Source organism: Saccoglossus kowalevskii, chromosome 7 (assembly GCF_978046115.1).
Source record: "Saccoglossus kowalevskii chromosome 7, keSacKowa6.1, whole genome shotgun sequence".
Taxonomy (NCBI): domain Eukaryota; kingdom Metazoa; phylum Hemichordata; class Enteropneusta; family Harrimaniidae; genus Saccoglossus; species Saccoglossus kowalevskii.
The window spans coordinates 12,809,969-12,835,240 of NC_140647.1; the positions used below are offsets into that span (position 1 = coordinate 12,809,969).

The 25,272-nt window shown below is 34.1% G+C and overlaps 1 protein-coding gene across 1 annotated transcript in view; it reads left to right on the forward strand.

Moving 5' to 3' along the window:
- Nucleotides 1-25,272, forward strand: part of LOC100374801 (transformation/transcription domain-associated protein) — a 68,488-nt gene that overhangs the window by 39,745 nt on the left and 3,471 nt on the right. The window contains exons 54-75 of the mRNA XM_085501111.1: nt 259-417; nt 1,583-1,810; nt 2,213-2,308; nt 2,689-2,784; nt 3,083-3,201; nt 3,445-3,562; nt 4,046-4,161; nt 4,683-4,895; nt 5,243-5,353; nt 5,754-5,942; nt 6,096-6,244; nt 7,256-7,495; nt 7,705-7,874; nt 7,993-8,092; nt 11,726-12,023; nt 12,448-12,649; nt 13,151-13,258; nt 13,621-13,737; nt 16,506-16,721; nt 21,385-21,526; nt 21,971-22,167; nt 24,301-24,409. Coding sequence (XP_085357237.1) covers nt 259-417; nt 1,583-1,810; nt 2,213-2,308; nt 2,689-2,784; nt 3,083-3,201; nt 3,445-3,562; nt 4,046-4,161; nt 4,683-4,895; nt 5,243-5,353; nt 5,754-5,942; nt 6,096-6,244; nt 7,256-7,495; nt 7,705-7,874; nt 7,993-8,092; nt 11,726-12,023; nt 12,448-12,649; nt 13,151-13,258; nt 13,621-13,737; nt 16,506-16,721; nt 21,385-21,526; nt 21,971-22,167; nt 24,301-24,409 — 3,493 coding nt within the window. The remainder of the gene's footprint in view (nt 1-258; nt 418-1,582; nt 1,811-2,212; nt 2,309-2,688; nt 2,785-3,082; nt 3,202-3,444; nt 3,563-4,045; nt 4,162-4,682; nt 4,896-5,242; nt 5,354-5,753; nt 5,943-6,095; nt 6,245-7,255; nt 7,496-7,704; nt 7,875-7,992; nt 8,093-11,725; nt 12,024-12,447; nt 12,650-13,150; nt 13,259-13,620; nt 13,738-16,505; nt 16,722-21,384; nt 21,527-21,970; nt 22,168-24,300; nt 24,410-25,272) is intronic.

A 25,272-nucleotide genomic window follows, 5' to 3' on the forward strand; every position in this document is an offset into this window, starting at 1 on the left:
TATATAGTTTTTTTTTTAGAATTTTAAAAGAAAAAACAATTCAGTTTTTATGATAGTGTTTCTGTAAAATATTGTCCTCAGCCACAAAAATTTATAATTGTGAAAATTTAATAACTTATGCTAAATAGCATGTAAAACATGGCAAAGCTATGTGCACAGTTCTCATTTGTGAAGAATATTATAATGGAAAAAAATGTGATTGTAGTTCTAGTAGTTCTCGTAGATACTAATGTTTATGTTTGTATGTTTGATCTGTAGGAAACATTAGACTCATTGTCTGAGCTCTATGAATTACTACAAGAGGAAGACATGTGGGCCGGCTTGTGGCAAAAGAGATGTAAATTCCCTGAGACAGCAACAGCTATAGCTTACGAACAACAAGGATTCTTTGAACAAGCTCAGAACGCTTATGAAATGGTATGTACCGGTATACGCAGTACACAATGTACTGGCATCGCACAGTCTTTTTAGTGTGAAACTGCTTTAGACCTTGGTGAGTTAATAAAATTGTTGGTTATTGGCAATTATCTCACCACTATGAGAATGTTAACAGGAATTAACCTCTTTTGGGGACAAGTTTAGAGGTATGCAGCACTGAAAACTTTTACTTGACCAAGGCTCCAAAAGTGGCCATTTATATTCATTAACGTATGAGGAGGAGTTAGTTATACCACAACTTTTAATGACTTTTAGAGGGTTTTCCTTATCGCAGTTTGTGTGTTGTCATATTGTACATGTACATTTGCTCCAACAATGGGTCAGGACAATTTCCAGACCAAAAAGGTTTTCACTCAGTAAGGGAAGTGCAACATGAATCATAGAAGTTCTCTACCTGTAGTATATGGCTGAGAACCTAGGGTCAACAGATTGTAGAAGTACATAGTACTGAGGTGTAACAATGTATTTTGAAATTGAAACCCAAATTCTACTTGCTTTTAGGCAAATGATACCTCGTAAATTGCTAATTCATTGAATGACTAAACTATAAACAGAGGCATGTCATTTTAAAATACACATCGATAAACAAACAATTGTACATGTATTTCAAATGAATATCAAGAATACTGTTTCTGACATGTCAACCTCAGAACTGGTTGATTTCTCCTTGTATTGAAATGTTGATGCCTTGTACATATCGCACCTGATTATGTACGTATCATACCGTAGTAAACTACATGTTGCATTCAACTACAATTCACATGTTTACCTCATTCAGTAGGAGTGACCATGCATCCACACAGCTTGTCAATCTGGAATTTTTTATTTGAATCCCAAATTTAAATAGTGAGGAAAAAGTTTTACTCTTCATTCAGTTCATGTGAGAACAACCTCATTTTAAAAAACATTTTGCTTTATACCAATAAATGTGAGCAGTTTTCAACTAAGAAACACTCCTCTTTTAGTAAACTCGAACTGTTTTGAATAAAGAAAGAATTCTCTTCCAGTAGAGTGTGGACAAAGTATACTGAAAGATTCTGTCGGCTAACAAAATTAATACTTAAAGCATCACACGTGAGGGTATAACTGAAATTAACAAAGTGTCATTAGTTACATCATTGTATTTTATTATTTTCATTGACAGGCAATGAGTAAAGCCAGGACAGAACACAACTCCGGTACGGCATCTCCATCAGTTTTCCCAGAATACAGATTATGGGAAGAGCACTGGATCAGATGTTCGGAGGAGCTGAGCCAATGGGATTTATTGATGGATTTTGGTAATGCTAAAGGCCACACTAATCCACATCTGGTGCTGGAGAGTGCATGGAGGGTTCCTAACTGGGGAGTGATGAAGGAGGCCGTGGCACAGGTAACTCTGGTAATCTGTTTTTCTTTTATATCTAGATCACTTGGTGGTGGTGTTGTGTCTACCTTTATACTAACTGATATCGAAGTGAGCTTATTGTGCATGCAGGTCACAGATCAGATTTCTATTATTATTCACTAACGTTAATGAAAATGACCCATGTGTTAATTATTGTGGATGTGACTTGATGATGTTTAAATCGAAGCGTTTATACGACCATTAGTATTATCATGTGGATATGGGTTTCACTCCCATGAGCTCCCAATATGACAAATGCTGATTAAATTCACTGTTTAGCCAGTCCACCAAACTTACCTTTAGTGGTCTTGTCGCTAAATTGAAATGCTGGGAAAGATAAAAACAAGTTTTCTCTGTCTAATTGTGGTTCACTTTTATCTTCTGAAGGTTGAGCTAAGCTGCCCGAGAGAGATGGCGTGGAGAGTTAATTTATATCGTGGTTACCTCGCAATCTGCCATCCTGATGAACACCATCTGAATCTGGTGAGCACTGTCTGCAGTATACTTTAATTTAAGGGTTTTGTTTTCACTGATAAAACTATTGTTCAATTATTGTATATTAAAATTAACCATCAATTCACCAGGAATATCATGAAACATTTAATGTTTTTACAATTGTTTTTTTTGGGGTGCAGGTGATGATTTGATAAAATATAGTTACAACCATTGCCAAGTTTAGTTAAAGTGCTTATACTATCGTTGGGATCATGACGTAACTATCTTATTAAGCTCTTCTCTAGTGTGTATGTTTTGACTTCACAAATAAAAAACAATTTGAATTTGATTTGCTTGATATATAACAAATGTTTAGTGTAATTTTATATCATTTGACTTTTGTTTACATTTGTTTCATCAATTTTCAGATCGAACGTTTAGTAGAGATGTCGAGTAAACAGGCCATCAAAGAATGGAGAAGACTGCCAAATGTTGTATCACATATACATACACCACTCTTACAAGTAGGCAATCACTCCCTTTTTCCAAAATGGAATATCTGTTTTGTGCTGTATTACACTGTTAATTGGCATATGCCATTTGATATGGTGGTGGGGGTGGAGCATAGAAGTTGATGTGTAATCTTTGCTTTGTATTGTTGTGCTGATGTATGATACATTATAATGGTTGGCTTTTATATTTGTTATGCATCCTCCCTCACAAGTAGTATTATCCGTTAAATCATTTTCTTTAATTTTATGCAAAACTTTTTAACTGACATGACCGAAATCTAATACCATATATGTCAATTTCATTCATCAGGCCGCACAGAGAATAATAGAATTACAAGAAGCGGCTCAGATTCACCAGGGTTTACAACAAGCTAACATTGGTAGAAATTCAAGCATACATGACATGAAAGCTATCGTCAAAACATGGAGGTCAGTGCAGATGTGTTCATTGCAAACTATTGACAATCCTAGGCTGTTATTACAAATTTGAAAATCAACATTTATTTCAAAAACTAAAAACTTTTTTCAATATTTTTAAAAAATTTCTTTCCTAATAATTTTGACCTAAGTCTTGATAACAATTTTGACAATTGACTAAAGTTGACTTTAACTTTCAAAGGATTCAACTTTCACACATTTATGTGGTCTAATAAATTAACTCTGGTATTCCAGGAATCGTCTTCCGATGGTTTCTGATGATCTGTCTCATTGGAGTGACATATTCATGTGGCGACAGCACCATTACCAAGCTATCGTACAATCCTATGAAAGCCATGCACAGCACGACCCAGTAAGTAATGTTATTTGTGTTTTTAAATAAATGCTCATTGATGGAGACTAGCTTGTGAGAGTTATTTTTCTATGTTCCCCCGGTAGTAGTCTATGTTTGAAATGCTCAGTGACCAAATCATCAATGCAAAACGTATTACCTTTATTTGTTAAAATTTTATAGTGTTTCAGCAAACAAATACGAGTTTTAATCATGGGTATGCCACAAGAGGGCGCTATGTATGTGTGGTTCGGTTACATACATGCAATCATGATAGTAATACATGCCATTGTGTCTTGGGTCTAGTAGGGGGTCAAGGGAGCTAAGACTTTCTCTTTCAAAGTAAAGCATAAAATGTCTATGATTATTTGTCTTTGTGAAGGCAATGACCATTTTCTTGCACTTAGACTTCTCACACACTGGAATGCTTTCTATATGTATGTGAAGTTTGTTCATAAATATGTCATCTAGTTCCTGATTGCATGTTTTTCCTTTTTTTGACAGCAATCTTCAAGTCATGCTATGTTAGGAGTCCATGCCTCGGCGCAGTCAATAATATACTATGCTAAGATTGCTAGAAAACAAGGGTTAACTGGAGCTTGTCTAGACTGGCTTAGCAGGTAATGAAAGTCTTGTTTGCTGTCAGTTTTTATCTGTATTTGTGTCTCATATTGAACAGTGGTTTTCAGTCATCTTGCATGTTTCCAAGACCAAACTGAAATCCACTCTCTCTATTATTATTCACTGTAAACCTATTGTTCAAACTTCTTCTGATATCACAAAATAAAATCTATATAATTTTTGTTTCCTAAAATTTTGTTCAAGATCTGAATTCAATAGGAAATTATGTGCATTTGGTCTAAATTTATCAAAAAATATATAGAATAAAATACTTAAAATGTGCAAAACTTTGTACCTAAATTTTGACTGAAAGATTGTGGCACTCAAAAGGGTACTAGTAAAAAACCATAAAATCAAAAACTATGTAAGTATGAAAAATATGAATGTCTTGCAAAAATCTAATAAATTATTTCATAATTATCAAAATCCTTAGTTTGAGGCATGGCCATTAACAAATGTCATGGTGCAATTTGTGTCAGTAGTTGATATGAACTAATATTTGCTGTGATTTCTTTTCTAGAATCCATACCATTCCCAGCGTTCCAATCGTGGATTGTTTTCAGAAGATAAGACAACAAGTCAAGTGTTATTTACAGATGGCGGGCACTATGGGGAAAAATGAATTACAGGAAGGACTTGAAGTGATTGAGTCGACAAATCTCAAATATTTCACAAAAGAAATGACAGCCGAGTTTTATGCGCTAAAAGGAATGTTTTTGGCACAGATTGGAAGGTGAGTTGGAAGTCTTGCTTCAAGGAAAGTTGATTTTATGTCAGGCAGTTTACAGAGAATGAGGTGGAAAGAACTCGCACTTATTAATGACTTTGGCACTCAACTTTGCAATAGATCCTATGAAGACATTCAGTTTTACCATTACTTGAGAATTGTCAAAATAACACATAGTATTGTTAAACTGGTTATGTGTGTATTTTCATTGAGTAGAACACAGTGGTCTTGCTAGAAAAAAATCAACGAAAATTGAAGAATTGAAATCCTGTAGAAACACCTCAGTCATTTATGTAAGCATATGAGTAAATGCAATAACTCAGTTTACCGGAACTATTTTTTCTTATAAACAGATCTGATGAAGCAAACAAAGCTTTCTCTGCTGCCGTTCAGATGCATGATACATTAGTGAAAGCATGGGCGTTGTGGGGAGAATATTTAGAAGGCATATTTACCAGAGAAAGGCAAGTATAGAACTCTTTATGTATATGTTTTTAATTTTCACGTAATATTTCAAAGAGTAAACATACACTAGTAAAGATATAAAGTATATCTGTGTTTCAAAATTTTGAAAACATGTAATGTGCAGTCTAAATACTGTAAACCACATCATTTGCATTGCTAGGTGATTTCATGGCATTTGTTAAGACAAAAGTCGCCAACACTCCATGTTGTAGGATCCCACAGATATTATTACTGCTACAAAATGTCATGATTCTCAAATGCAGTTTACAGAAGTAATACTTTCTACAGCAGTGTATATGCTTAGAAAGATAAAATTGAAATCTGTGCCAGGAAAAGAAGCATTGACCAAAGAGTTTGGAATAAATTGATTTTATTATGTGTTTTCATTTCATCATATAGGCAAATTAACCATGGTGTGTACGCAATCACGTGCTACCTACATGCTTGCCGACACCAGAATGAAAGCAAGTCAAGGAAATATTTAGCTAAGGTGCTATGGTTATTGACTTACGACGATGAAACGTCAAGTCTAGCGGAGGCTGTGGATAAATACTGTGTCGGGATACCAGCCATTCAGTGGTTACCATGGTGAGTAGTAATATACATCAGAGGAGAGGATTTATACGCACTGATGTGGTTATAGAGACCCCTGCACATCTATTAATTTTCAAGGACCAGTAATCAATAATTAAACCATTGTTTTGTGTAAATTATCAAAAGATTGACTTTTATAATTTACAGGATTCCCCAACTGTTGACGTGTTTGATTCGCAATGAAGGTAAACTCATTCTTAACCTACTGGGTCAGGTTGGTAAAGTCTTCCCGCAGGCCGTCTACTTTCCAATCAGAACTCTGTACCTTACACTCAAGATTGAGCAGAGGGAGAGATGTAAGTGGTAGTTCTATTTCATTTCTTTGACTCGTTTATTAGCTCCGCTGTCGACTTTGTTGAGCGGAGCTTATCATATGAGTGATTGTCCGGCGTCCGTTGTCCGTGTCAATGTTTTACTTATTCGACTTCTTCTTGAAAACTACAAGCCTGAATGCTTTGATACTTGGTGTATATGTACCATGGGTAGACCTCTCTCAGATTTGTTCATTTCATGATCATATCTTCAATTCTCTAATTTTGATGAATATTTTTGTCATTTTTGGTAAAAAGTGATATTTTCGACTTCTTGTTAAAAACCGCAAGTCCAATTGCTTTGATATGACATAAGTAGGTACTACATGTGGACCTCTCTCAGATTTGTTCATTTTGTAATGATATCTTTAATTCTCTAATTTTGGTGAATATTTTTGTCATTTTTGGTAAAAAGTGATATTTTCAACTTCTTGTTAAAAACCCCAAGTCCAATTGCTTTGATATTACATATATAGGTACTACATGTGGATCTCTCTCAGATTTGTTCATTTTGTAATGATATCTTCAATTCTCTAATTTTGGTGAATATTTTTGTCATTTTTGGTAAAAAATGATATTTTCGACTTCTCATTAAAACCGCAAGTCCAATTGCTTTGATATTACATATATAGGTACTACATGTGGTCCACTCTCAAATTTGTTCATTTCATGATGATATCTTTAATTTTCTAATTTTGGTGAATATTTTTGTCATTTTTGGTAAAAAGTGATATTTTCTTCTTGTTAAAAACCACAATCATTTATGGTGAAAAATGATATTTTTGAATTCTTGTTTAAAACAGCAAGTCCCATTGCATTGATACTATGCATATTGTTCATTTTCTAATGATATCTTCTGTTCTTTAATTGAAATGTGCATTGCTAACAGCGGAGCTATCTCAGCCGAGAGGCTGCTTGTTCTACTATTTAGAGCTTTATTCCAAATTAGAATGAGAATAAAATGATTGTAATCTACAATGTTATGTTAATTCTCAGATAAGAGTGGTGAAGCATCTTTGGCAGTGAACGTTAGACCTGTCCTGAAATCGACATCTTCGGATACCCCCAGCATAGATACTTCCGCTACCACAGCTGCTTCATCGATGATGTCATCATCTGCAATACTCTCGTCTGCTCTGACCGGTGCGACGACTGCACCCTCTGTGTCATTACTGACACCTGTCACTCCCGTAGTTACCTCTGAGGCACCAACGTCTACGCCAGCCACTGTTAATGGTAGGTCAACAATATGTAATACACTTACATGTTTAGTGTTGTTTTTGAATTGTGTAACTAAACATATCACTTCTAATCAGAGCACCATATGACTTGTGCATAGTGTCATGTCCAGATATTTTGGTTGTGTTGCTTTACCAATTGAAATAAGGTTCAGCTAAAGAACACAAGGCTTTAATGTTTTCACTATGCTTTGTGTTCACTCACAGATAGTGTTAATACGTCGGTATCACAGCCAGCCAGCCAATCAAGTGGTAGCACATCTGATCCAGGACCGATCAGAGCTACAGCACCCATGTGGCGTTGTAGTCGTATTATGCACATGCAACGAGATCTCCACCCGACGTTATTATCCTCACTGGAAGGAATCGTTGATCAGGTCAGTACTATGATGACGGTTTGACAATTAAATAATCTGATGCACACTTACCAATGTTTTTCTCCATACATAAATATCAAATATTCTATTTTTTTTTTAAATATTATTCAATTTGTAGATGGTTTGGTTTCGTGAAAGCTGGTATGAAGAAGTACTACGACAGCTGAGACAAGCACTCACTAAATGCCAGGCTGTTGCGTTTGAAAACAGGGGTGCAGGTGAGTAGACCATTGAGTTTTGATTTTGAAAAAAAATATACAAACCAGCCGTGTGCTTTAGAACAAACTGACTCAACTTGAAGGTTATAGTACTGAGTGTATAAACCAAAAAAAAAACGTCCAGACTAATTTCAGAAATTTCGCTATGTCACAAATTTTTGTTATGTCAAAAGTTAACTATTTGCAATATCGTCCATGTTAATATAATAGTTTTAAAAAAAGTTTAATTATGGCAAAATTGTTCAAACATCAATATAATTGAAATAAGTTGGAGTAAAACCTTTAAGCCCTCTAAATATTCAATATCAGATGTATTTAATGAGTGGAATAATTTTTATTTTGGAAACAAATTCTGTGCATCGCCATGATGAGGTTTGGGGAATATTACAGGTAATTTAACCTTGATAAAAGTCTGAAACTAGAGACAGAAAAATTCAGATTTACCATATTTCAAACAGTCAATTTTTGTCAGCTTGATAACCTCTTATTCTAAGCTGTATGCAAGGATGGATAACATTATCAGTTGTGATATCAAAATGATCCCATAACTTTATCACATGGAATTTGCATGATACATGTGATAACAATCCAAATTAGCTGGTGGGCGGCCTAATTAGCATAAATTTGCATATTAATTTGCATATCATTTACATACAGCATTCTCGCATTTATGACATGAACTGCAATACACACTAAGTTATTTACTATTCTCTTTTTAGCTCCGCTGTCGACTTTGTCGAGCGGAGCTTATCATATGAGTGATTGTCCGTCGTCGTCGTCCGTGTCAATGTTTTACTTTTTCGACTTCTTCTTGAAAACTACAAGCCTGAATGCTTTGATACTTGGTGTATATGTACCTTGGGTAGACCTCTCTCAGATTTGTTCATTTCATGATGATATCTTCAATTCTCTAATTTTGGTGAATATTTTTGTCATTTTTAGTAAAAAGTGATATTTTCAACTTCTTGTTGAAAACCGCAAGTCCAATTGCTTTGATATTACACATATAGGTACTACATGTGGACCTCTCTCAGATTTGTTCATTTTGTAATGATATCTTTAATTCTCTAATTTTGGTGAATATTTTTGTCATTTTTGGTAAAAAGTGATATTTTCGACTTCTTGTTGAAAACCGCAAGTCCAATTGCTTTGATATTACATATATAGGTACTACATGTGGACTTCTCTCAGATTTGTTTATTTTGTAATGATATCTTTAATTCTCTAATTTTGGTGAATATTTTTGTCATTTTTGGTAAAAAGTGATATTTTCGACTTCTTGTTGAAAACCGCAAGTCCAATTGCTTTGATATTACATGTATAGGTACTACATGTGGACCTCTCTTAGATTTGTTCATTTTGTAATGATATCTTTAATTCTCTAATTTTGGTGAATATTTTTGTAATTTTTGGTAAAAAGTGATATTTTCAACTTCTTGTTTCTTGTTAAAAACCGCAAGTCCAATTGCTTTGATATTACATATATAGGTACTACATGTGGACCTCTCTCAGATTTGTTTATTTTGTAATGATATCTTTAATTCTCTAATTTTGGTGAATATTTTTGTAATTTTTGGTAAAAAGTGATATTTTCGACTTCTCGTTGAAAACCGCAAGTCCAATTGCTTTGATATTACATATATAGGTACTACATGTGGACCTCTCTCAGATTTGTTTATTTTGTAATGATATCTTTAATTCTCTAATTTTGGTGAATATTTTTGTAATTTTTGGTAAAAAGTGATATTTTCGACTTCTTGTTGAAAACCGCAAGTCCAATTGCTTTGATATTACATATATAGGTACTACATGTGGACCTCTTTCAGATTTGTTTATTTTGTAATGATATCTTTAATTCTCTAATTTTGGTGAATATTTTTGTCATTTTTGGTAAAAAGTGATATTTTCGACTTCTTGTTGAAAACCGCAAGTCCAATTGCTTTGATATTACATATATAGGTACTACATGTGGACCTCTCTCACATTTGTTTATTTTGTAATGATATCTTTAATTCTCTAATTTTGGTGAATATTTTTGTAATTTTTGGTGAAAAGTGATATTTTCGACTTCTTGTTGAAAACCGCAAGTCCAATTGCTTTGATATATTATACATATAGGTACTACATGTGGACCTCTCTCAGATTTGTTCATTTTCTAATGATATCTTCTGTTCTTTAATTGCCATGTGCATTGCTAACAGCGGAGCTATCTCAGCCGACAGGCTGCTTGTTAATTTAATTTAATTGGAACATGTTACAATTTTTTGAAATACAAACAGATTGGTCACTATCAATATTTACGAAATGCAAAAAGTTTGAATTCGGTGATTTATGCATTCGCAAATTATTCTGCGTTCATGAAATGCAATTCGAGTAACCAAGAGCAAGTACAAAACATAATTGAGTTATAATGTAGAAAATATACGAGATGATTTGCCCACGAAGCCAAAACAGACAATTTGTCAAAACAAAATCCATAACATTTTTATTTGTGGCATCAGTACTCACCCGTGCCGACGGACGGTAAGATGCATTTACGCATGTACGGCCACGATACGTTGCGTTTTCACACATTGTTTTGGAATTCAAGAAAAAAATGCTAGCAATCGGCAAAATAAAAGAATCTGATATGTTCTCGAAAGATTAAACATAAAAAATAGATAAATTGAAAAAAGTACGTGGAAAAGATAACTAAAATATTATTCAATTACAAATACTCGCGGTAAACTAATCCAGCAGCCATGTTTGATGTTTATTACCGCTTTTCGAATTCAGTACACGAACACCCAGAATGCGCTGTTCCCCTATGCAACTTAGATACTAAATCGTTACAGCGCCAACAGCGGTGGGTAGCAGACGGTCGTTGAATGGGGTAGGCCAAAAGGTCATCAGTTTGCCTTCTCCATGCTGTTTTCACAATGAAAATCGAGCGAACGTTGTAAATACGGCTAGAATTAAAATTTTTGTTCGAGTTTACATGCAATCTGCTAATATATTTGTTTATTTTCTGTGCATATACATTTCGTTCGTATTTAATTCTTTCTTTCGTGATCGGAAGACGATTATTAAAAATACAGCTGTAAATTGAAACCACTGTAGTTGCGTATCGTGAGCAATAAGTGGCAACAATGTCGGGCGACAATGAATTCAAGCGACTGACACATTGCCATGAATACACTTGATAACTGCTTGCAGACTTCCAATGGACATTGTTTATGTTTGGACTGTTGAAACAATAGCAAAATAAAGGGTTGGGCAACTACTCTTTTGTTTAGGCTTGGGAAGAACAATGCAAGCTTTTTACAAATAATTTCAGCTGGATGTACGTTGGTGGGCAGGTGTTGAGAGTTACTGGGCGGCCGTAAAACTTGATGGGCGGGCCGCCCGCCTAAAACCCCTTGTGGAGAACACTGATAAGCTATGCATTTTTGTTATGTGATGATTTAGTGACAATTGTGATGACATCATTTCATAAAAGTCACAGTATCACAGTGTGTTGTTAGGATCACAGTCAAGTTTTCATTGACTCGTGAATTTCACAAACATTTGTCTCTCGCTAAATTAACAATATGCTTTGTGAAATGCGTAAGACGTAACTTTAACAATAATTTCAATTTCTTTGTTTCTTATCAGTTACGGAAGCGCAGGTTACTCCGCACACGTTGAACTTTGTCAAGAAGTTAGTCAGTACATTTGGCGTGGGTATTGAGAATGTCTCGAGCGTTGCTACCACATTCTCCAGTTCGGCATCAGAGTCTCTGGCTCGACGAGCTCAAGCAACTGCTCAGGATCCAGTTTTCCAGAGGCTGAAAGGACAGTTTACAACAGACTTTGACTTTACACTCCCAGGTTCTATGAAGTTACATAATCTAATCGCTAAGCTGAAAAAATGGATCAAGATACTTGAAGCAAAGACTAAACTACTGCCAAAGTATGCCATTGAGTTTATTTTATCACATTTTATTTATTTATTTTTTATGTTCATAAACATTATTATAGTTAGGATATGAATATTGAAACTATATTCATGCATACAGACAGGGCTTAGAAATTCCATATGTGGTGTTAATTTGCATAGTTATCCCATGGTATTCCATATATAGTATTAATTTGCATAGTTACTCTATGATACATTCCATACATGGTGTTAATTTGCATAGTTACCTCAATAGTGCATTCCATATATGGTGTTAATTTGCATAGTTATCCCTAGTTACATTTTTTTTTTAATCTTTTGATTGCATTATTATCCCATGATGCATTCCATATATGGTGTTAATTTGCATAATTTTCCCATGCTGACATTTGCAATGAATAAATCAAGAAGTATAACGATGCTACATTTTTTTTGTCAGGTCATTTTTAATTGAAGAGAAGTGTCGATTTTTGAGTAATTTTTCCATGAACACGGCTGAAGTTGATCTTCCTGGTGAATTCTTACTGCCAAAACACGGTCACTATTACGTACACATTGCTAGATTTATGCCAAGGGTTGATATCGTGCAGAAACACAACACAGCTGCCAGAAGACTGTATATCAGAGGGCAGAATGGAAAGGTAATCTACAAGCTCTATTTAAAACATCAAGCATCTAAACTAAACTAAACTAAACCATTTTTTTAATTTTTTTTTTTTATAAATTCTGATCAAGACCTACTTCTGCAATAAGAAATTATGTCAATTAGATAAAGAAAGACACAAAAAGATGTGTAACATGTTATAAGACATAAGTATAAGATATTTGGTAAATTCTGTTGTATTTTTATACAACAGCGCCCTCTAGTGTCCATAAGCTAAAATTTGGTTTAGCTTTGATTTCTGGTTTATAACAGATTGTCTTTTGATACTATTTTTATTATTACTTATTAGTATCTTTATCTTGATTACATCACAGAATATGCCAATCACTAGTAAACTTTCAAAGATTCTCTTCAAACCAATATTTTTGATAAATTAGAACGGTTACTGAATCCAACCATAGAGGGCGCTATACTTACTATTACTGGACTTCATTATTATATTGTAGAGATTAGACTAGCATTGTATTATCTGTTTTAGGTATATCCATATCTAGTTGTCAATGATGGCTGTCTGAACGAATCAAGGCGAGAGGAAAGAGTTCTTCAACTTTTGAGAATGCTTAATCACTTCCTAATCAAAAGAAAAGTAAGAGACTTTTTTATCCCTTGAAATAGAAATCAACTACTATAAATATTTTATTTTTGCTTGGAATTAATTTTCGCTGAAGGAATGATTCATTGAAAGTAAAATCTAGCGAATATACCTTTTTTCCTATATTTTACATTCAACTTGTCAAAAATCAGTAAAAGTAAATTCCATACAAAAAATCTGTTCAGCGAAAATTAATTCCAGCTGAAAGTATTTCACCATATACAATGAAAAATAAGGTTTGTATTGAATGAAAGCTGCTATATGTATTCAAAGTGGTCACTCCTATGTATATGCATTACAAGTATCAAATATAGTAATTTAACTTTCTGTTATGTTTTTTTTTTATTTCCTCCAAGGAAACTGCCAAGCGTCATCTGTATTTCACAGTGCCGCGTGTAATTGCTGTCTCACCGCAGATGAGATTAGTGGAAGACAATCCAACATCCATATCCCTCAATGATATTTATAAACAGGTAAGATACCCTTCCCTATTTTAATAGTAGTATAACCCATCTCCATGGAAACAAAGTTGTATAATCATATATATGTGATATAAACTTTGACTAAGAAGACTACCCTTCCCTATTTAATAGTGGTATGGCCCATCACCATAGAAATAAAGTTGGATAGTCATATATATTTGATATATACAAACTCCATCTAAGAAGACTAGGTACCCTCCCCTGTTCAATAGTAGTATAACCCATCACCATAGAAACAAAGTTGGATAGTCGTATCCTGGGGGGCGAAGCTATGCCACATACGTTCTACGTTGCTAAGACGCGCACCACTGTACCACGTATTTCTATGGGCTTTGTGCGCGCTGCTGTGGAATGCCGGTGGAGCCGGTGAAAACTCGAGAAAACAACACAAACTCAACTTTGAAGTAATCCTGAACAACCAAATTCATATATGTTACACACGTAGGGCTAATCTTGTTACGCTGTTCAGGGGACTCTCAACAACCATCGCAAAGTACCGTTTTCTGCGAGTTTTTGGTCTTTGTTTTCACTGCGAGGATTGCCAGGCGGAAAAAATTGCCCGGATGTCCGCCCTCGAGGATATATTTGATATATACAAACTCCATCTAAGAAGACTAGATACCCTCCCCTGTTCAATAGTAGTATAACCCATCACCATGGAAACAAAGTTGGATAGTCATATATATTTGATATATACAAACTTCATCTAAGACTAGGTACCCTCCCCTGTTCAATAATAGTATAACCCATCACCATGGAAACAAAGTTGGATAGTCATATATATTTGATATATACAAAACTCCATCTAAGAAGACTAGGTACCCTCCCCTGTTCAATAGTAGTATAACCCATCACCATGGAAACAAAGTTGGTTAGTCATATATATTTGATATATACAAACTTCATCTAAGACTAGGTACCCTCCCTTGTTCAATAGTAGTATAACCCATCACCATGGAAACAAAGTTGGATAGTCATATATATGTGATATATACAAACTCCATCTAAGAAGACGAGATACCCTCCCCTGTCCAATAGTAGTATAACCCATCACCATGGAAATAAAGTTGGATAGTCATATATATGTAATATATACAAACTTCATCTCAGAAAACTATGTACCCTCCCCTATTTAATAGTGGTATAAGCCATCACCATGGAAATAAAATTTGATAATCATATGTATACATATATATGTAACAGATACAAAATTTGTCTAAAGCTATGTAGTTTTGATGAGGTAAACTAAAATATTATTATGTGTGGCCGTGGGTAATCAAATCATTGTGTTGCGGTTAAATGTCAGCTTACAGTGCCCTTGTACGATGCTTTCAATTACTCAGCTTGTTTTACTTTGTATGGATTTCACATGTTCATTTTACTGTACTGATAATTGTCTTTATTGAACAATACTGCCTCACAAATATAGATTTGGGGTAACTACATTCGCTAGTAATTCACCACTTTCATTCATTGCGGTTTACTTCCAAGCTGGCCCATAATTCAACTGAATAACATCTTCCCGGGAGAAACAATTTAGTAATCACAGAGGGAGTTAGTTATTTAAGAACAGAACCTTTCCCTCTTATCTTGTTTCAATCAACGTGTGGGTAATAATGACAGGAATAGTCAATTGCTTTGTCAACTCACCTGGGGTTCATTTCACAATCTTAGTGTGAATCTTAAAGAACGAAGTCTAATCACAGAGGACAGTATAAGTGGTGATCTCCTGGGAGACATCGTCTTTGATTGGGGAGAGGGGGGAGGGGCTGAAATAGTTTGTCTGATGTTCTCTGTAACCCGAGTGCTATATGATGTAATCTCTGGAGAATTTCTTTTGTTTGTCTGATCGCAGTAATTGACTCAATTTTACAGATTCGGCTGATGCTTTCTATTGACCCGAGTCCCTGGGTAGTGTCTATCCTTTCAGCTCTATATTCTAAAAATAGTCTTTTCTCTATCTTCACAAAGTACTAACATCTGACAACTGAACTCCTATGTCTCCAGATGTTTCTATTTGTGACTTCAATTACATTAGAAATGAATGTATTACCAATCCATTGCTCAATATGTCCCTCTGCAGTATTTTAGTTGCTACTGTGAAAGCTTCCGAACTGTTTTCAGATCTATCAACTGATAGAAACTGAGAGCCTCTAGCTGACATATGACTGGATGTTTTTTATAGAACAAATATAAGCTCCATATGAAAATATATTTTGTTTGGTTTTCTTGTCAATGTTTGAGCTTTTCACCACAAGATTTTCTCAGCCAAATTTTTCTGCACTTTTTTCTTATATTCAAAAATATTTCTGGAAAAAAACTCTAATTTTGGAACCAAAAGACAAAATTTGAGTCAATTTTCAGTTTTTACACCAAAAAATTTGGTATTTTTTTTCATTTTCCTGAAGAAAAGTGCAAATTATAAATGGGACTATTTTCTGAATTTGTGATGAAAAGAGGGAACTGGTGGTGAAAAGGTTAAATTATAGTGACGCAGTCGGATGTTGTGTAAACAATGTATTTCACAGGCGTTGTACATGTTGCATGGGACCCATATCAAACACGATGTGGTACGTCAACTGTGGTGCTTTACGACCTTCGAACCATTCAAATACGAAACCAGCAATATTATTTTTATTTTTTCAAAAATATGAAATTAAATTTATTTGGTAAAAAATTTCAGTAAAATGCTATTAATATAGCATTTAAAGATTTTTTTAAGACTTTAATCTACTAGAAGTTTATCTTGTATTCCACAGCGGTGTGCTAAGAAGAATATAGAGCATGATTCCCCGGTGGTTCGTTACTATGATCGGTTAGCGACGGTACAATCCAGAGGGTCACAAGCAAGTCATCAGGTACTCCGAGATATACTAAAAGATGTACAGAGTAACCTTGTGCCTAGAGGACTTCTCAAAGAATGGGCTTTGCATACATTCCATGGTGCTACCGATTATTGGACTTTTAGAAAACAGGTAATTTTACATATTTTTTGTGTATTATAATACAGTTACTGTGATTATATTTTTATTTAAATCTTCTAATGAGTTATTGGAATGGTGGTGTGTCTGCCATCGTTGGGCCCTGGTAATCTGTTGGTGGTCAACATTTTGTTAGTCCCCGTTCTGATGCAGTCCGAAAACAAGGACTTTAATATGTTTTGACCCTTGTGCGTCCGTGCTTCCGTGCGTGCGTCCAGACCTGTATCTTAGAAATGCCTGGACGAATCATGATCAAACTTCACACATACATCATACATGATATTATACATATGCACATCGATTTGTTTCACGATCTGATTCAAGATGGCTGAATGGCGGCCATTTTTGTGCTAAAAAATCATCAAAATCAATCATTTCTCTGCTGTTTACATATGGATTTTTTTCAAACTTGGTAAATACATTAGACATTATGGGACCTTGATTATTAGCTCCGCTGTCGACTTTGTCGAGCGGAGCTTATCATATGAGTGATTGTCCGTCGTCGTCGTGCGTGTCAATGTTTTACTTTTTCGACTTCTTCTTGAAAACTACAAGCCTGAATGCTTTGATACTTGGTGTATATGTACCTTGGGTAGACCTCTCTTAGGTTTGTTCATTTCATGTTGATATCTTCAATTCTCTAATTTTGGTGAATATTTTTGTCATTTTTGGTAAAAAGTGATATTTTCGACTTCTTGTTAAAAACCGCAAGTGCAATTGCTTTGATATTACATATATAGGTACTACATGTGGACCTCTCTCAGGTTTGTTCATTTTGTAATGATATCTTTAATTCTCTAATTTTGGTGAATATTTTTGTCATTTTTGGTAAAAAGTGATATTTTCGACTTCTTGTTAAAAACCGCAAGTGCAATTGCTTTGATATTACATATATAGGTACTACATGTGGACCTCTCTCAGAATTGTTCATTTTGTAATGATATCTTTAATTCTCTAATTTTGGTGAATATTTTTATCATTTTTGGTAAAAAGTGATATTTTCGACTTCTTGTTGAAAACCGCAAGTCCAATTGCTTTGATACTACATATATAGGTACTACATGTGGACCTCTCTCAGATTTGTTCATTTTGTGATGATATCTTCAATTCTCTAATTTTGGTGAATATTTTTGTAATTTTTGGTAAAAAGTGATACTTTTGACTTCTTGTTAAAAACCACAAGTCCGATTGCTTTGATATTACATATATAGGTACTACATGTGGACCTCTCTCAGATTTGTTCATTTTGTGATGATGTCTTCAATTCTCAAATTTTCGTGAATATTTTTGTAATTTTTGGTAAAAAGTGATATTTTCGACTTCTTGTTAAAAACCAATTGTTCAATTGCTTTGATATTACATATTTAGATACTACATGTAGACCTTTCTCAGGTTTGTTCATTTCGTGATGATATCTTGGATTCTATAATTTTGGTGAATAATTTTGGCATATTTGGTAAAAAGTGATATTTTCGACTTCTTGTTAAAAACCAAAAGTTCAATTGCTTTGATATTACATATATAGATACTACATGTAAACCTTTCTCAGATTTGTTCATTTCGTGATGATATCTTCAATTCTCTAATTTTGGTGAATATTTTAGTCATTTTTGGTAGAAAGTGATATTTTCGACTTCTTGTTAAAAACTGTAAGTCCGATTGCTTTGATACTATACATATTGTTCATTTTCTGATGATGTCTTCAGTTCTTTAATTGAAATGTGCATTTCTAACAGCGGAGCTATCTCAGCCGATAGGCTGCTTGTTTTTCAGATAAGATTCAAAATGGCCGACTGGCAGCCATTTTGTATTAATGAATGTGGTTCTTGTGCCATATCTCTGACTTGCTTTGACTGATTATGTTCAAATTTTTAATATTCATTATACATTATGTCATAGATATACAGATATATTGGTTTCATGATTCCATTCAAAATTGCCGAATGGTGGCCATTTTTGTGCTAAAAAAATCATCAAATATCAAAGATTTCTGGCATTTCTGGATGGATTTCGTTCAAACTTAGTACATACATTAGACATTACGGGTTCCTGATGCACATCATTCAATTTTCAGATCGGATTCAAAATGGCTGACTGGCGGCCATTTTGTTTTAATGATTGGGCTTCTAAAGCCATATCTCTGACATGCTTTGACTGATTATGTTCAAATTTTATATATTCATTATACATCATGTTATAGATATATACATGTATTCAAAATGGCTGATTTTGAATGTTGTTCCAGAGCAATATCTCTCAATATGGACAAATACTTGTTTGAGGATCAGATACAAATGTCAATCATTTTAATGTTAAACAATCATCATAATCATATTTCTGACATGGTTATGTTCAAGCTATATTACTAAAAACAAAACTATATATCTTAAATTTGATAACTAACAGGGACTGTGCCATGCATGGCTTGTTTCATATATTGTGTACTAAAAGCCGCTAAATTGAATGAGAAAAAAAAACAAGACATCAGCAGGTGATGTAATTAAAAAAAGCTCAGGCATTTTATTTGGTTATTGATTGGTAGCAACCTTTAAGGACTGAGATGTGAATTTTCAAATGAGGGATCAGTTAATTGACTTATTCCCACATGATTGTATTTATAGTGATGATTTCTGTTGTGTAAGTTTCTTGGAAGGACATCTATCATGTTCATTTTTTAATTTTTAGTGAATACTTTTGCAATTTTTGGTAAAAAGTATATCTTTGTAACTTTTTTTAAAAACACATGCCACATTGCTTTGATGATTGAAATTTAGCTATTTTGACTTTTTCTTGAAATATTGGCATGGTTTTCTCTCTGATTTGATTTTCTCTCTAATTTGTAATTTTATCAGTCAAAATTGAGCTGGTGTTCTTTCATGCTTACTATATACATCTTGGTGTGGTTCTTTCAAATTTGTTTGTTATTAAAACATTTTCAATCATTTTGCCTGGAACAGATTGCTCAATACATGTGTATTAAAAACCATTGAGCCGCAGGTCATTGGCCTATTTTGGTTGCTTCAGCCAACTCTTGGTGAGAGTGCATATACTGGAAATACTGTAAAGGGGATAATTATTAGTCCCCGTTCGGACGAAGTCCGAAAACGGGGACTTATGTTTTGACCTCCATGTGTCCGTGCATGCGTGCGTCCGAACCTGTATCTTAGAAATGCCTGGACCAATCACAATCAAACTTCACACATACATCATACATGATATCATACTTATGCACGTCAATTTGTTTCACGATCTGATTCAAGATGGCCGAATGGCGGCCATTTTTGTGCTAAAAATCTTTAAAAATCAAGCATTTCCCGGCTGTTTACAGATGGATTTTGTTCAAACCTTGTATATACGTTGGACATTATAGGACCTTGATAAACATCATTTTGTTTTACGATCTGATTCAAGATGGCCGAATGGCGGCCATTTTTGTACTAAAAAATCATAAAAATCAAGTATTTCTCGGCTGTTTACAGATGGATTTTGTTCAAACTTGATATATACATTAGACATTATGGGACCTTGATGCAAATAATTTTGTTTTTCAGATAACATTCAAAATGGCTGACTGGCGGCCATTTTGTTTTAATGAATGGGCTTCTAGACCCATATTTCCAACTTGTTTTGACTGATTATGTTCAAATTTTAAATATTCATTATACATCATGTCATAGATAGACAGATATATTGGTTTGACGATCCTATTCAAAATGGCCGTATGGTTGTCATTTTTGTGCTAAAAAATCATCAAATATCAAGCATTTCTGGCATTTATGGATGGATTTTGTTCAAACTTGGTACATACATTAGACATTACAGGTTCCTGATGCACGTCATTTTATTTTTCAGATCAGACTCAAAATGGCTGTCCGGTGGCCATTTTGTTTTAATGAATGGGTTTCCAGACCCATATGTCTGACTTGTTTTGACTGATTATGTTCAAATTTTTAATATTCATTATACATCATGTCACAGATATACGGATATATTGGTTTGACGATCCTTTTCAAAGTGGCCTAATGGTGGCTATTTTTGTGCTAAAAAAATTGTTTTATTTTTTAGATCGGATTCTGAATGGCTGACTAGTTTTGTTTTAATGAATGGGCTTCTGGAGCCATATCTCTGACATGCTTTGACTGACTATATTCAAATTTCATTTATTCAAGTTTCATATATTCATTATACATATATTCATAATGGCTGATTTTGTTTTAATTAATGCTGTTCTAGAACAATATCTCTCAATACTCATTTGACGATCAGATGCAAATGTCAATCATTTAAATGTTAAACAATCATCATATTCCTGACATGTTTATATTCCAGCTATATTACTATAAACAAAACTTTATATCTTAAATTTGATAACTAACGGGGACTGTGCATGCATGGCTTGTTCACTGGGTTTTAATTTTGCTTATTTCGCTGACTGGAAAATGCGCTAAATTAAAACCCAGTGAATATGTAAAATTTAGCATAGAACACATTATCTAAATGACGAAACCGTGAATTTAAAACCCACTGAATATCCCTGAAATGGTAAATCAGTGAAATTTAAACCCAGTGAAAATTAGTCATTTTACAGTATGTCACTAAATTGATGTACCAACATAATGTACTTTTAAATATCTTTTGTATCTCTTCATCATTTCAGTGTACTTTACAACTAGCCTTGCTGGGATTTGCTGAGTTTGTTCTTCATCTGACACGTCTCAATCCAGAGATGTTGCAGATTGGACAGGACAGCGGACAACTCTCTGTCTTCTACTTTCGATTTGATATAGATGACGCTAAAGGTAAGACACTTCACTCTTTATCCATCTATTGATCAGTAATTGCATTTTGCATTTTGTTTTGATTAGGAGTTCAGATTGGCGAGACTATCGTAAATCGGTTCAAAATCTCAAACTTGATAACAAATCAGTCTATATGGATTGTCTATAAGTCATTTTGTTTCTTTATTTTTTTCTCTTATTACTACAGTACTACACTACATAAACCAAAAATTGCTATTATTGGTATGCTGAATCAATAAAATATGCCCTTTTTTGACCATAGAAACACCTATGTCATTTGCATATGTACAGTGAATGCAACTAATAACACAAAAATAGTATTAATTATTCACTGTGTTGTGTGTAATGAAAGATGGGGACAGGCAAATTTGATGACAGTCATGGAATGTTATGGCAGTAATATTTTCATTACATATGTTTAACATTTTATTTTTGCCTTCCTAGGTGATTTAGATGCCAACCGTCCAGTACCCTTCCGGTTGACACCCAATATTGCTGAGTTTCTGACATCTGTCGGTGTGAGTGGCGTCCTGACTGCGTCCATGATTGCTGTGGCTCGATGCTTTGTTCAACCAAACTTTAAACTGCAGAGTTTACTTAAAGCGATACTGAGAGATGAAATGATATCATGGGATAAGAAGGTAATGACCGGACTCTTCTCTGACCGAATCATGCTGCTTTTTCGTTTGATGCTTCAGTTGCTGTTTTTTAAAAATTTAAAATAAAAACTTTTTTGTTTCATTAGCAAATCTTAAAATGCCTATGCAAAGCAGGAAGTATGCTGTCCCTATAAAAATACAATTACTATGTCTCATTTGCTTAATTTGTTATGCATCACTCCTTCACCCTGACCTTCGACATGCATTGTCATAGTGATTTCATAATCAACCTTTAGAAAGGAGGTTAGCTCGCTCTTATTGACAGACGAGTGGCGTCTTATGTGACAGTGTGTCTTATGAGTTGAGACTCAGACAGCGGAACAGAGCCATGTGGTCGTTAGTGAAACACTTGACTTGTCAGTGTCTTATTTATATTGCCTGTTGTACCTTGCCCATTTTTATCTTGTCATTCAAAACATGTTTGTTAAAGTACTCTTAAGAGCTTTCTATCTCTGAATGTTGTTTGCGTACCTGAACTATACGCCCCATTACCTGGCGTTAATTACATCACTTCATTGTGAGCGCATCAGGGCTTATCTCCAGCATGTTGATCACGGCAGAACAAATAAAATCACCATGTCTCGATGTAAATGTTAGTCCAATTGTAGCATGCAACAAGAATCTGAAAGTGAATTTGTTGATGCATTCATTCATAACACATGTGATATTTGACAACTTCCTGTTGTGGTTCATCTCGTGTTGAACTTCATCATCTTTAATCCTAGGTACAGTTATTTTATTTGACAGTCTACTGAGACCTTAGTCAATTTAATACTTTCTAAACTTTGATTATAAACAAATTACTCCATAAATTGAAACATACATTTGTGAAACCACTCAATTCTGAGCTGTCCATACAGAGTTTACATGTAGAAGCACAGTGTGCTCACGTCAATGACAGGTGTATCTATGGTCATAATAAGTTATATTTTAATGATCCAGTATACAGTAACTGCAGTATTTGACTTATACGTGCTTCAGATAGAGCTAATAAGGTCATCATGTATCTGGCTTCCAACTGATTATCACAGCTCGTTTAGACCGACTTTCTAATTAATTTGTGTTTATTATTGAATGGCTTGATGGTTGCATAGAAGCTTGCTTGTAAGCATCTTTAGGATCTATGTTTGCACTAGACTCTTCACACAGTGTGTCTCTAATGAATTATTACATGTGTATCTGAATACATTTTTATTTACTTTAATTGTGAAAGTGAAAGGTTACACGTCAACCCAAATAAAACGTACTCGTTTCTTGCTATGATTTCCATGTGACTTACCTCGCATATGTTACATTCAATGTAACTCAATTTACCATATTGTCAGCCGACACTTTTTTGACCCATTCGTCTTGGCTGTCTGTGGAGAATTTCAGCAAATGTATTAAAATTAAACGTGTCATGTATTCTTTTAATGCTCACATATGTGGCAGGTGTTATCACAAGACTAAAATATTACGCAATTTTTTGCTTTTCCCTTGTGTGACACCAAATCAAATATTGCCCCCCCCCCCCATCTTTTGGAGCTGATTTCTGACCTCTGATGTATAAACCTTTATACTCGTAGATTTGTTTCGCATATAAATTATCTCTCATCAGACACTTTGCAAATATTCTGATGATACTCTGTATTATTATGAACGTATTTTATTCGTAACAAGAAGTGGCACTACAGTCAATATAGCTTACTATCTACAATGACCTTGTTCATTATTTCAATTTAAAACCCAAATACTGCAGTACACTTTATTTTCGCTTGGAATTAATTTTCGCTATTTTCGCAGAAGAAATGACTCGGTGAAAATAAAATCTTGCGAATATACCTTTTTCCCTATATTTTACATTCAACTTGTCAAAAATCAGTCAAAATAAAATCCATACAAAACACCCAAAAAGTCTTTTCAGCGAAAATTAACTCCACCTAAAATAAAGTATTTAACAGTAGTATTTTTTTGAAATGTTGCACATTGCTGTAATAATTCAAACTACCAATCAAAAAAAAAACAAAAAAAAAAAACATGACATTATAGAAGACTCTTTGTCTGGTTACATACAAATTACTTTGTACACTGGGTGAGGTGCAATCACATTGTGCTTTCCTTTTTTTTCTTTCTCAGAAACAAGAAGAGAAACATCCGCCTAGAGCACAACCACAGGACATGGATAGCGAATTACTCATAACAACGGTCAAAAAAGCAGTTCAGGCAATCATGACACGGTTACAGAGTGAGTACATTCTGTTTGTTGCCATGGCAACTGTTGATAATTTGAATGTATTGCTTCTCAGATTTTTGTTGGTGTATAAAATTTATGGTACCCCGGTAATTGTGTTTTATTTGGGGGCAATTCTGTAAAAAAAAAAAAAAAAAAAAAAAACCTGCATGTTTCAGAACTTTTCTTACAGATTCCTGCGATATGAGAAAAAAAATGTTCATCGTTAGTTTGTATCCATCTATCCATTTGTTGTTTAATCTGGATTCTCAATAGACAAGGTTGTAATAGTTACACTATGTTTATGAATTTGTTGATCCCAAATAAATACACATGGGGGTAAAATGCGCGAATTCATTTCTAGCAATCAGCATTCAGTGATAATATACAATTCCATTGATTAAAAAATATGATCAGTGCAAAACGGTGTATTAGATTGTTGTAGAGGGCATCACATACATTTTGTACCTCCTCAATTCAGTAAAAATTATGACTCGCTGTTCATTCTCTTCATTGAATTAAGAAGTAAGACGCATAAATAATTCAAAATATTTTCTTGCTAAAGCATTTCTGCAAATGACTCTTTTCATGTGTCTACATTACTACAGACTACATTTGAATTAATAATTTATTTGGTGCTCGATATCATCATTAGCTTTATTCACAAAAATCTCCATTCCTATTAGAATCGATAAATGACAGAAAAGATTGCAATTACCATGTTCATCTCTGTCACATTTCTTAATTGCTTCCGTACTTAGGCCTACACTATTGAACTTGAGAGGATACATGTAATGTCTCAAGCAGGGATTTGTGTTTAATGACATTGACCTTGGTTCAGCTTGACTTTTGTTGTTGCAAAATAGATATCAATAGAA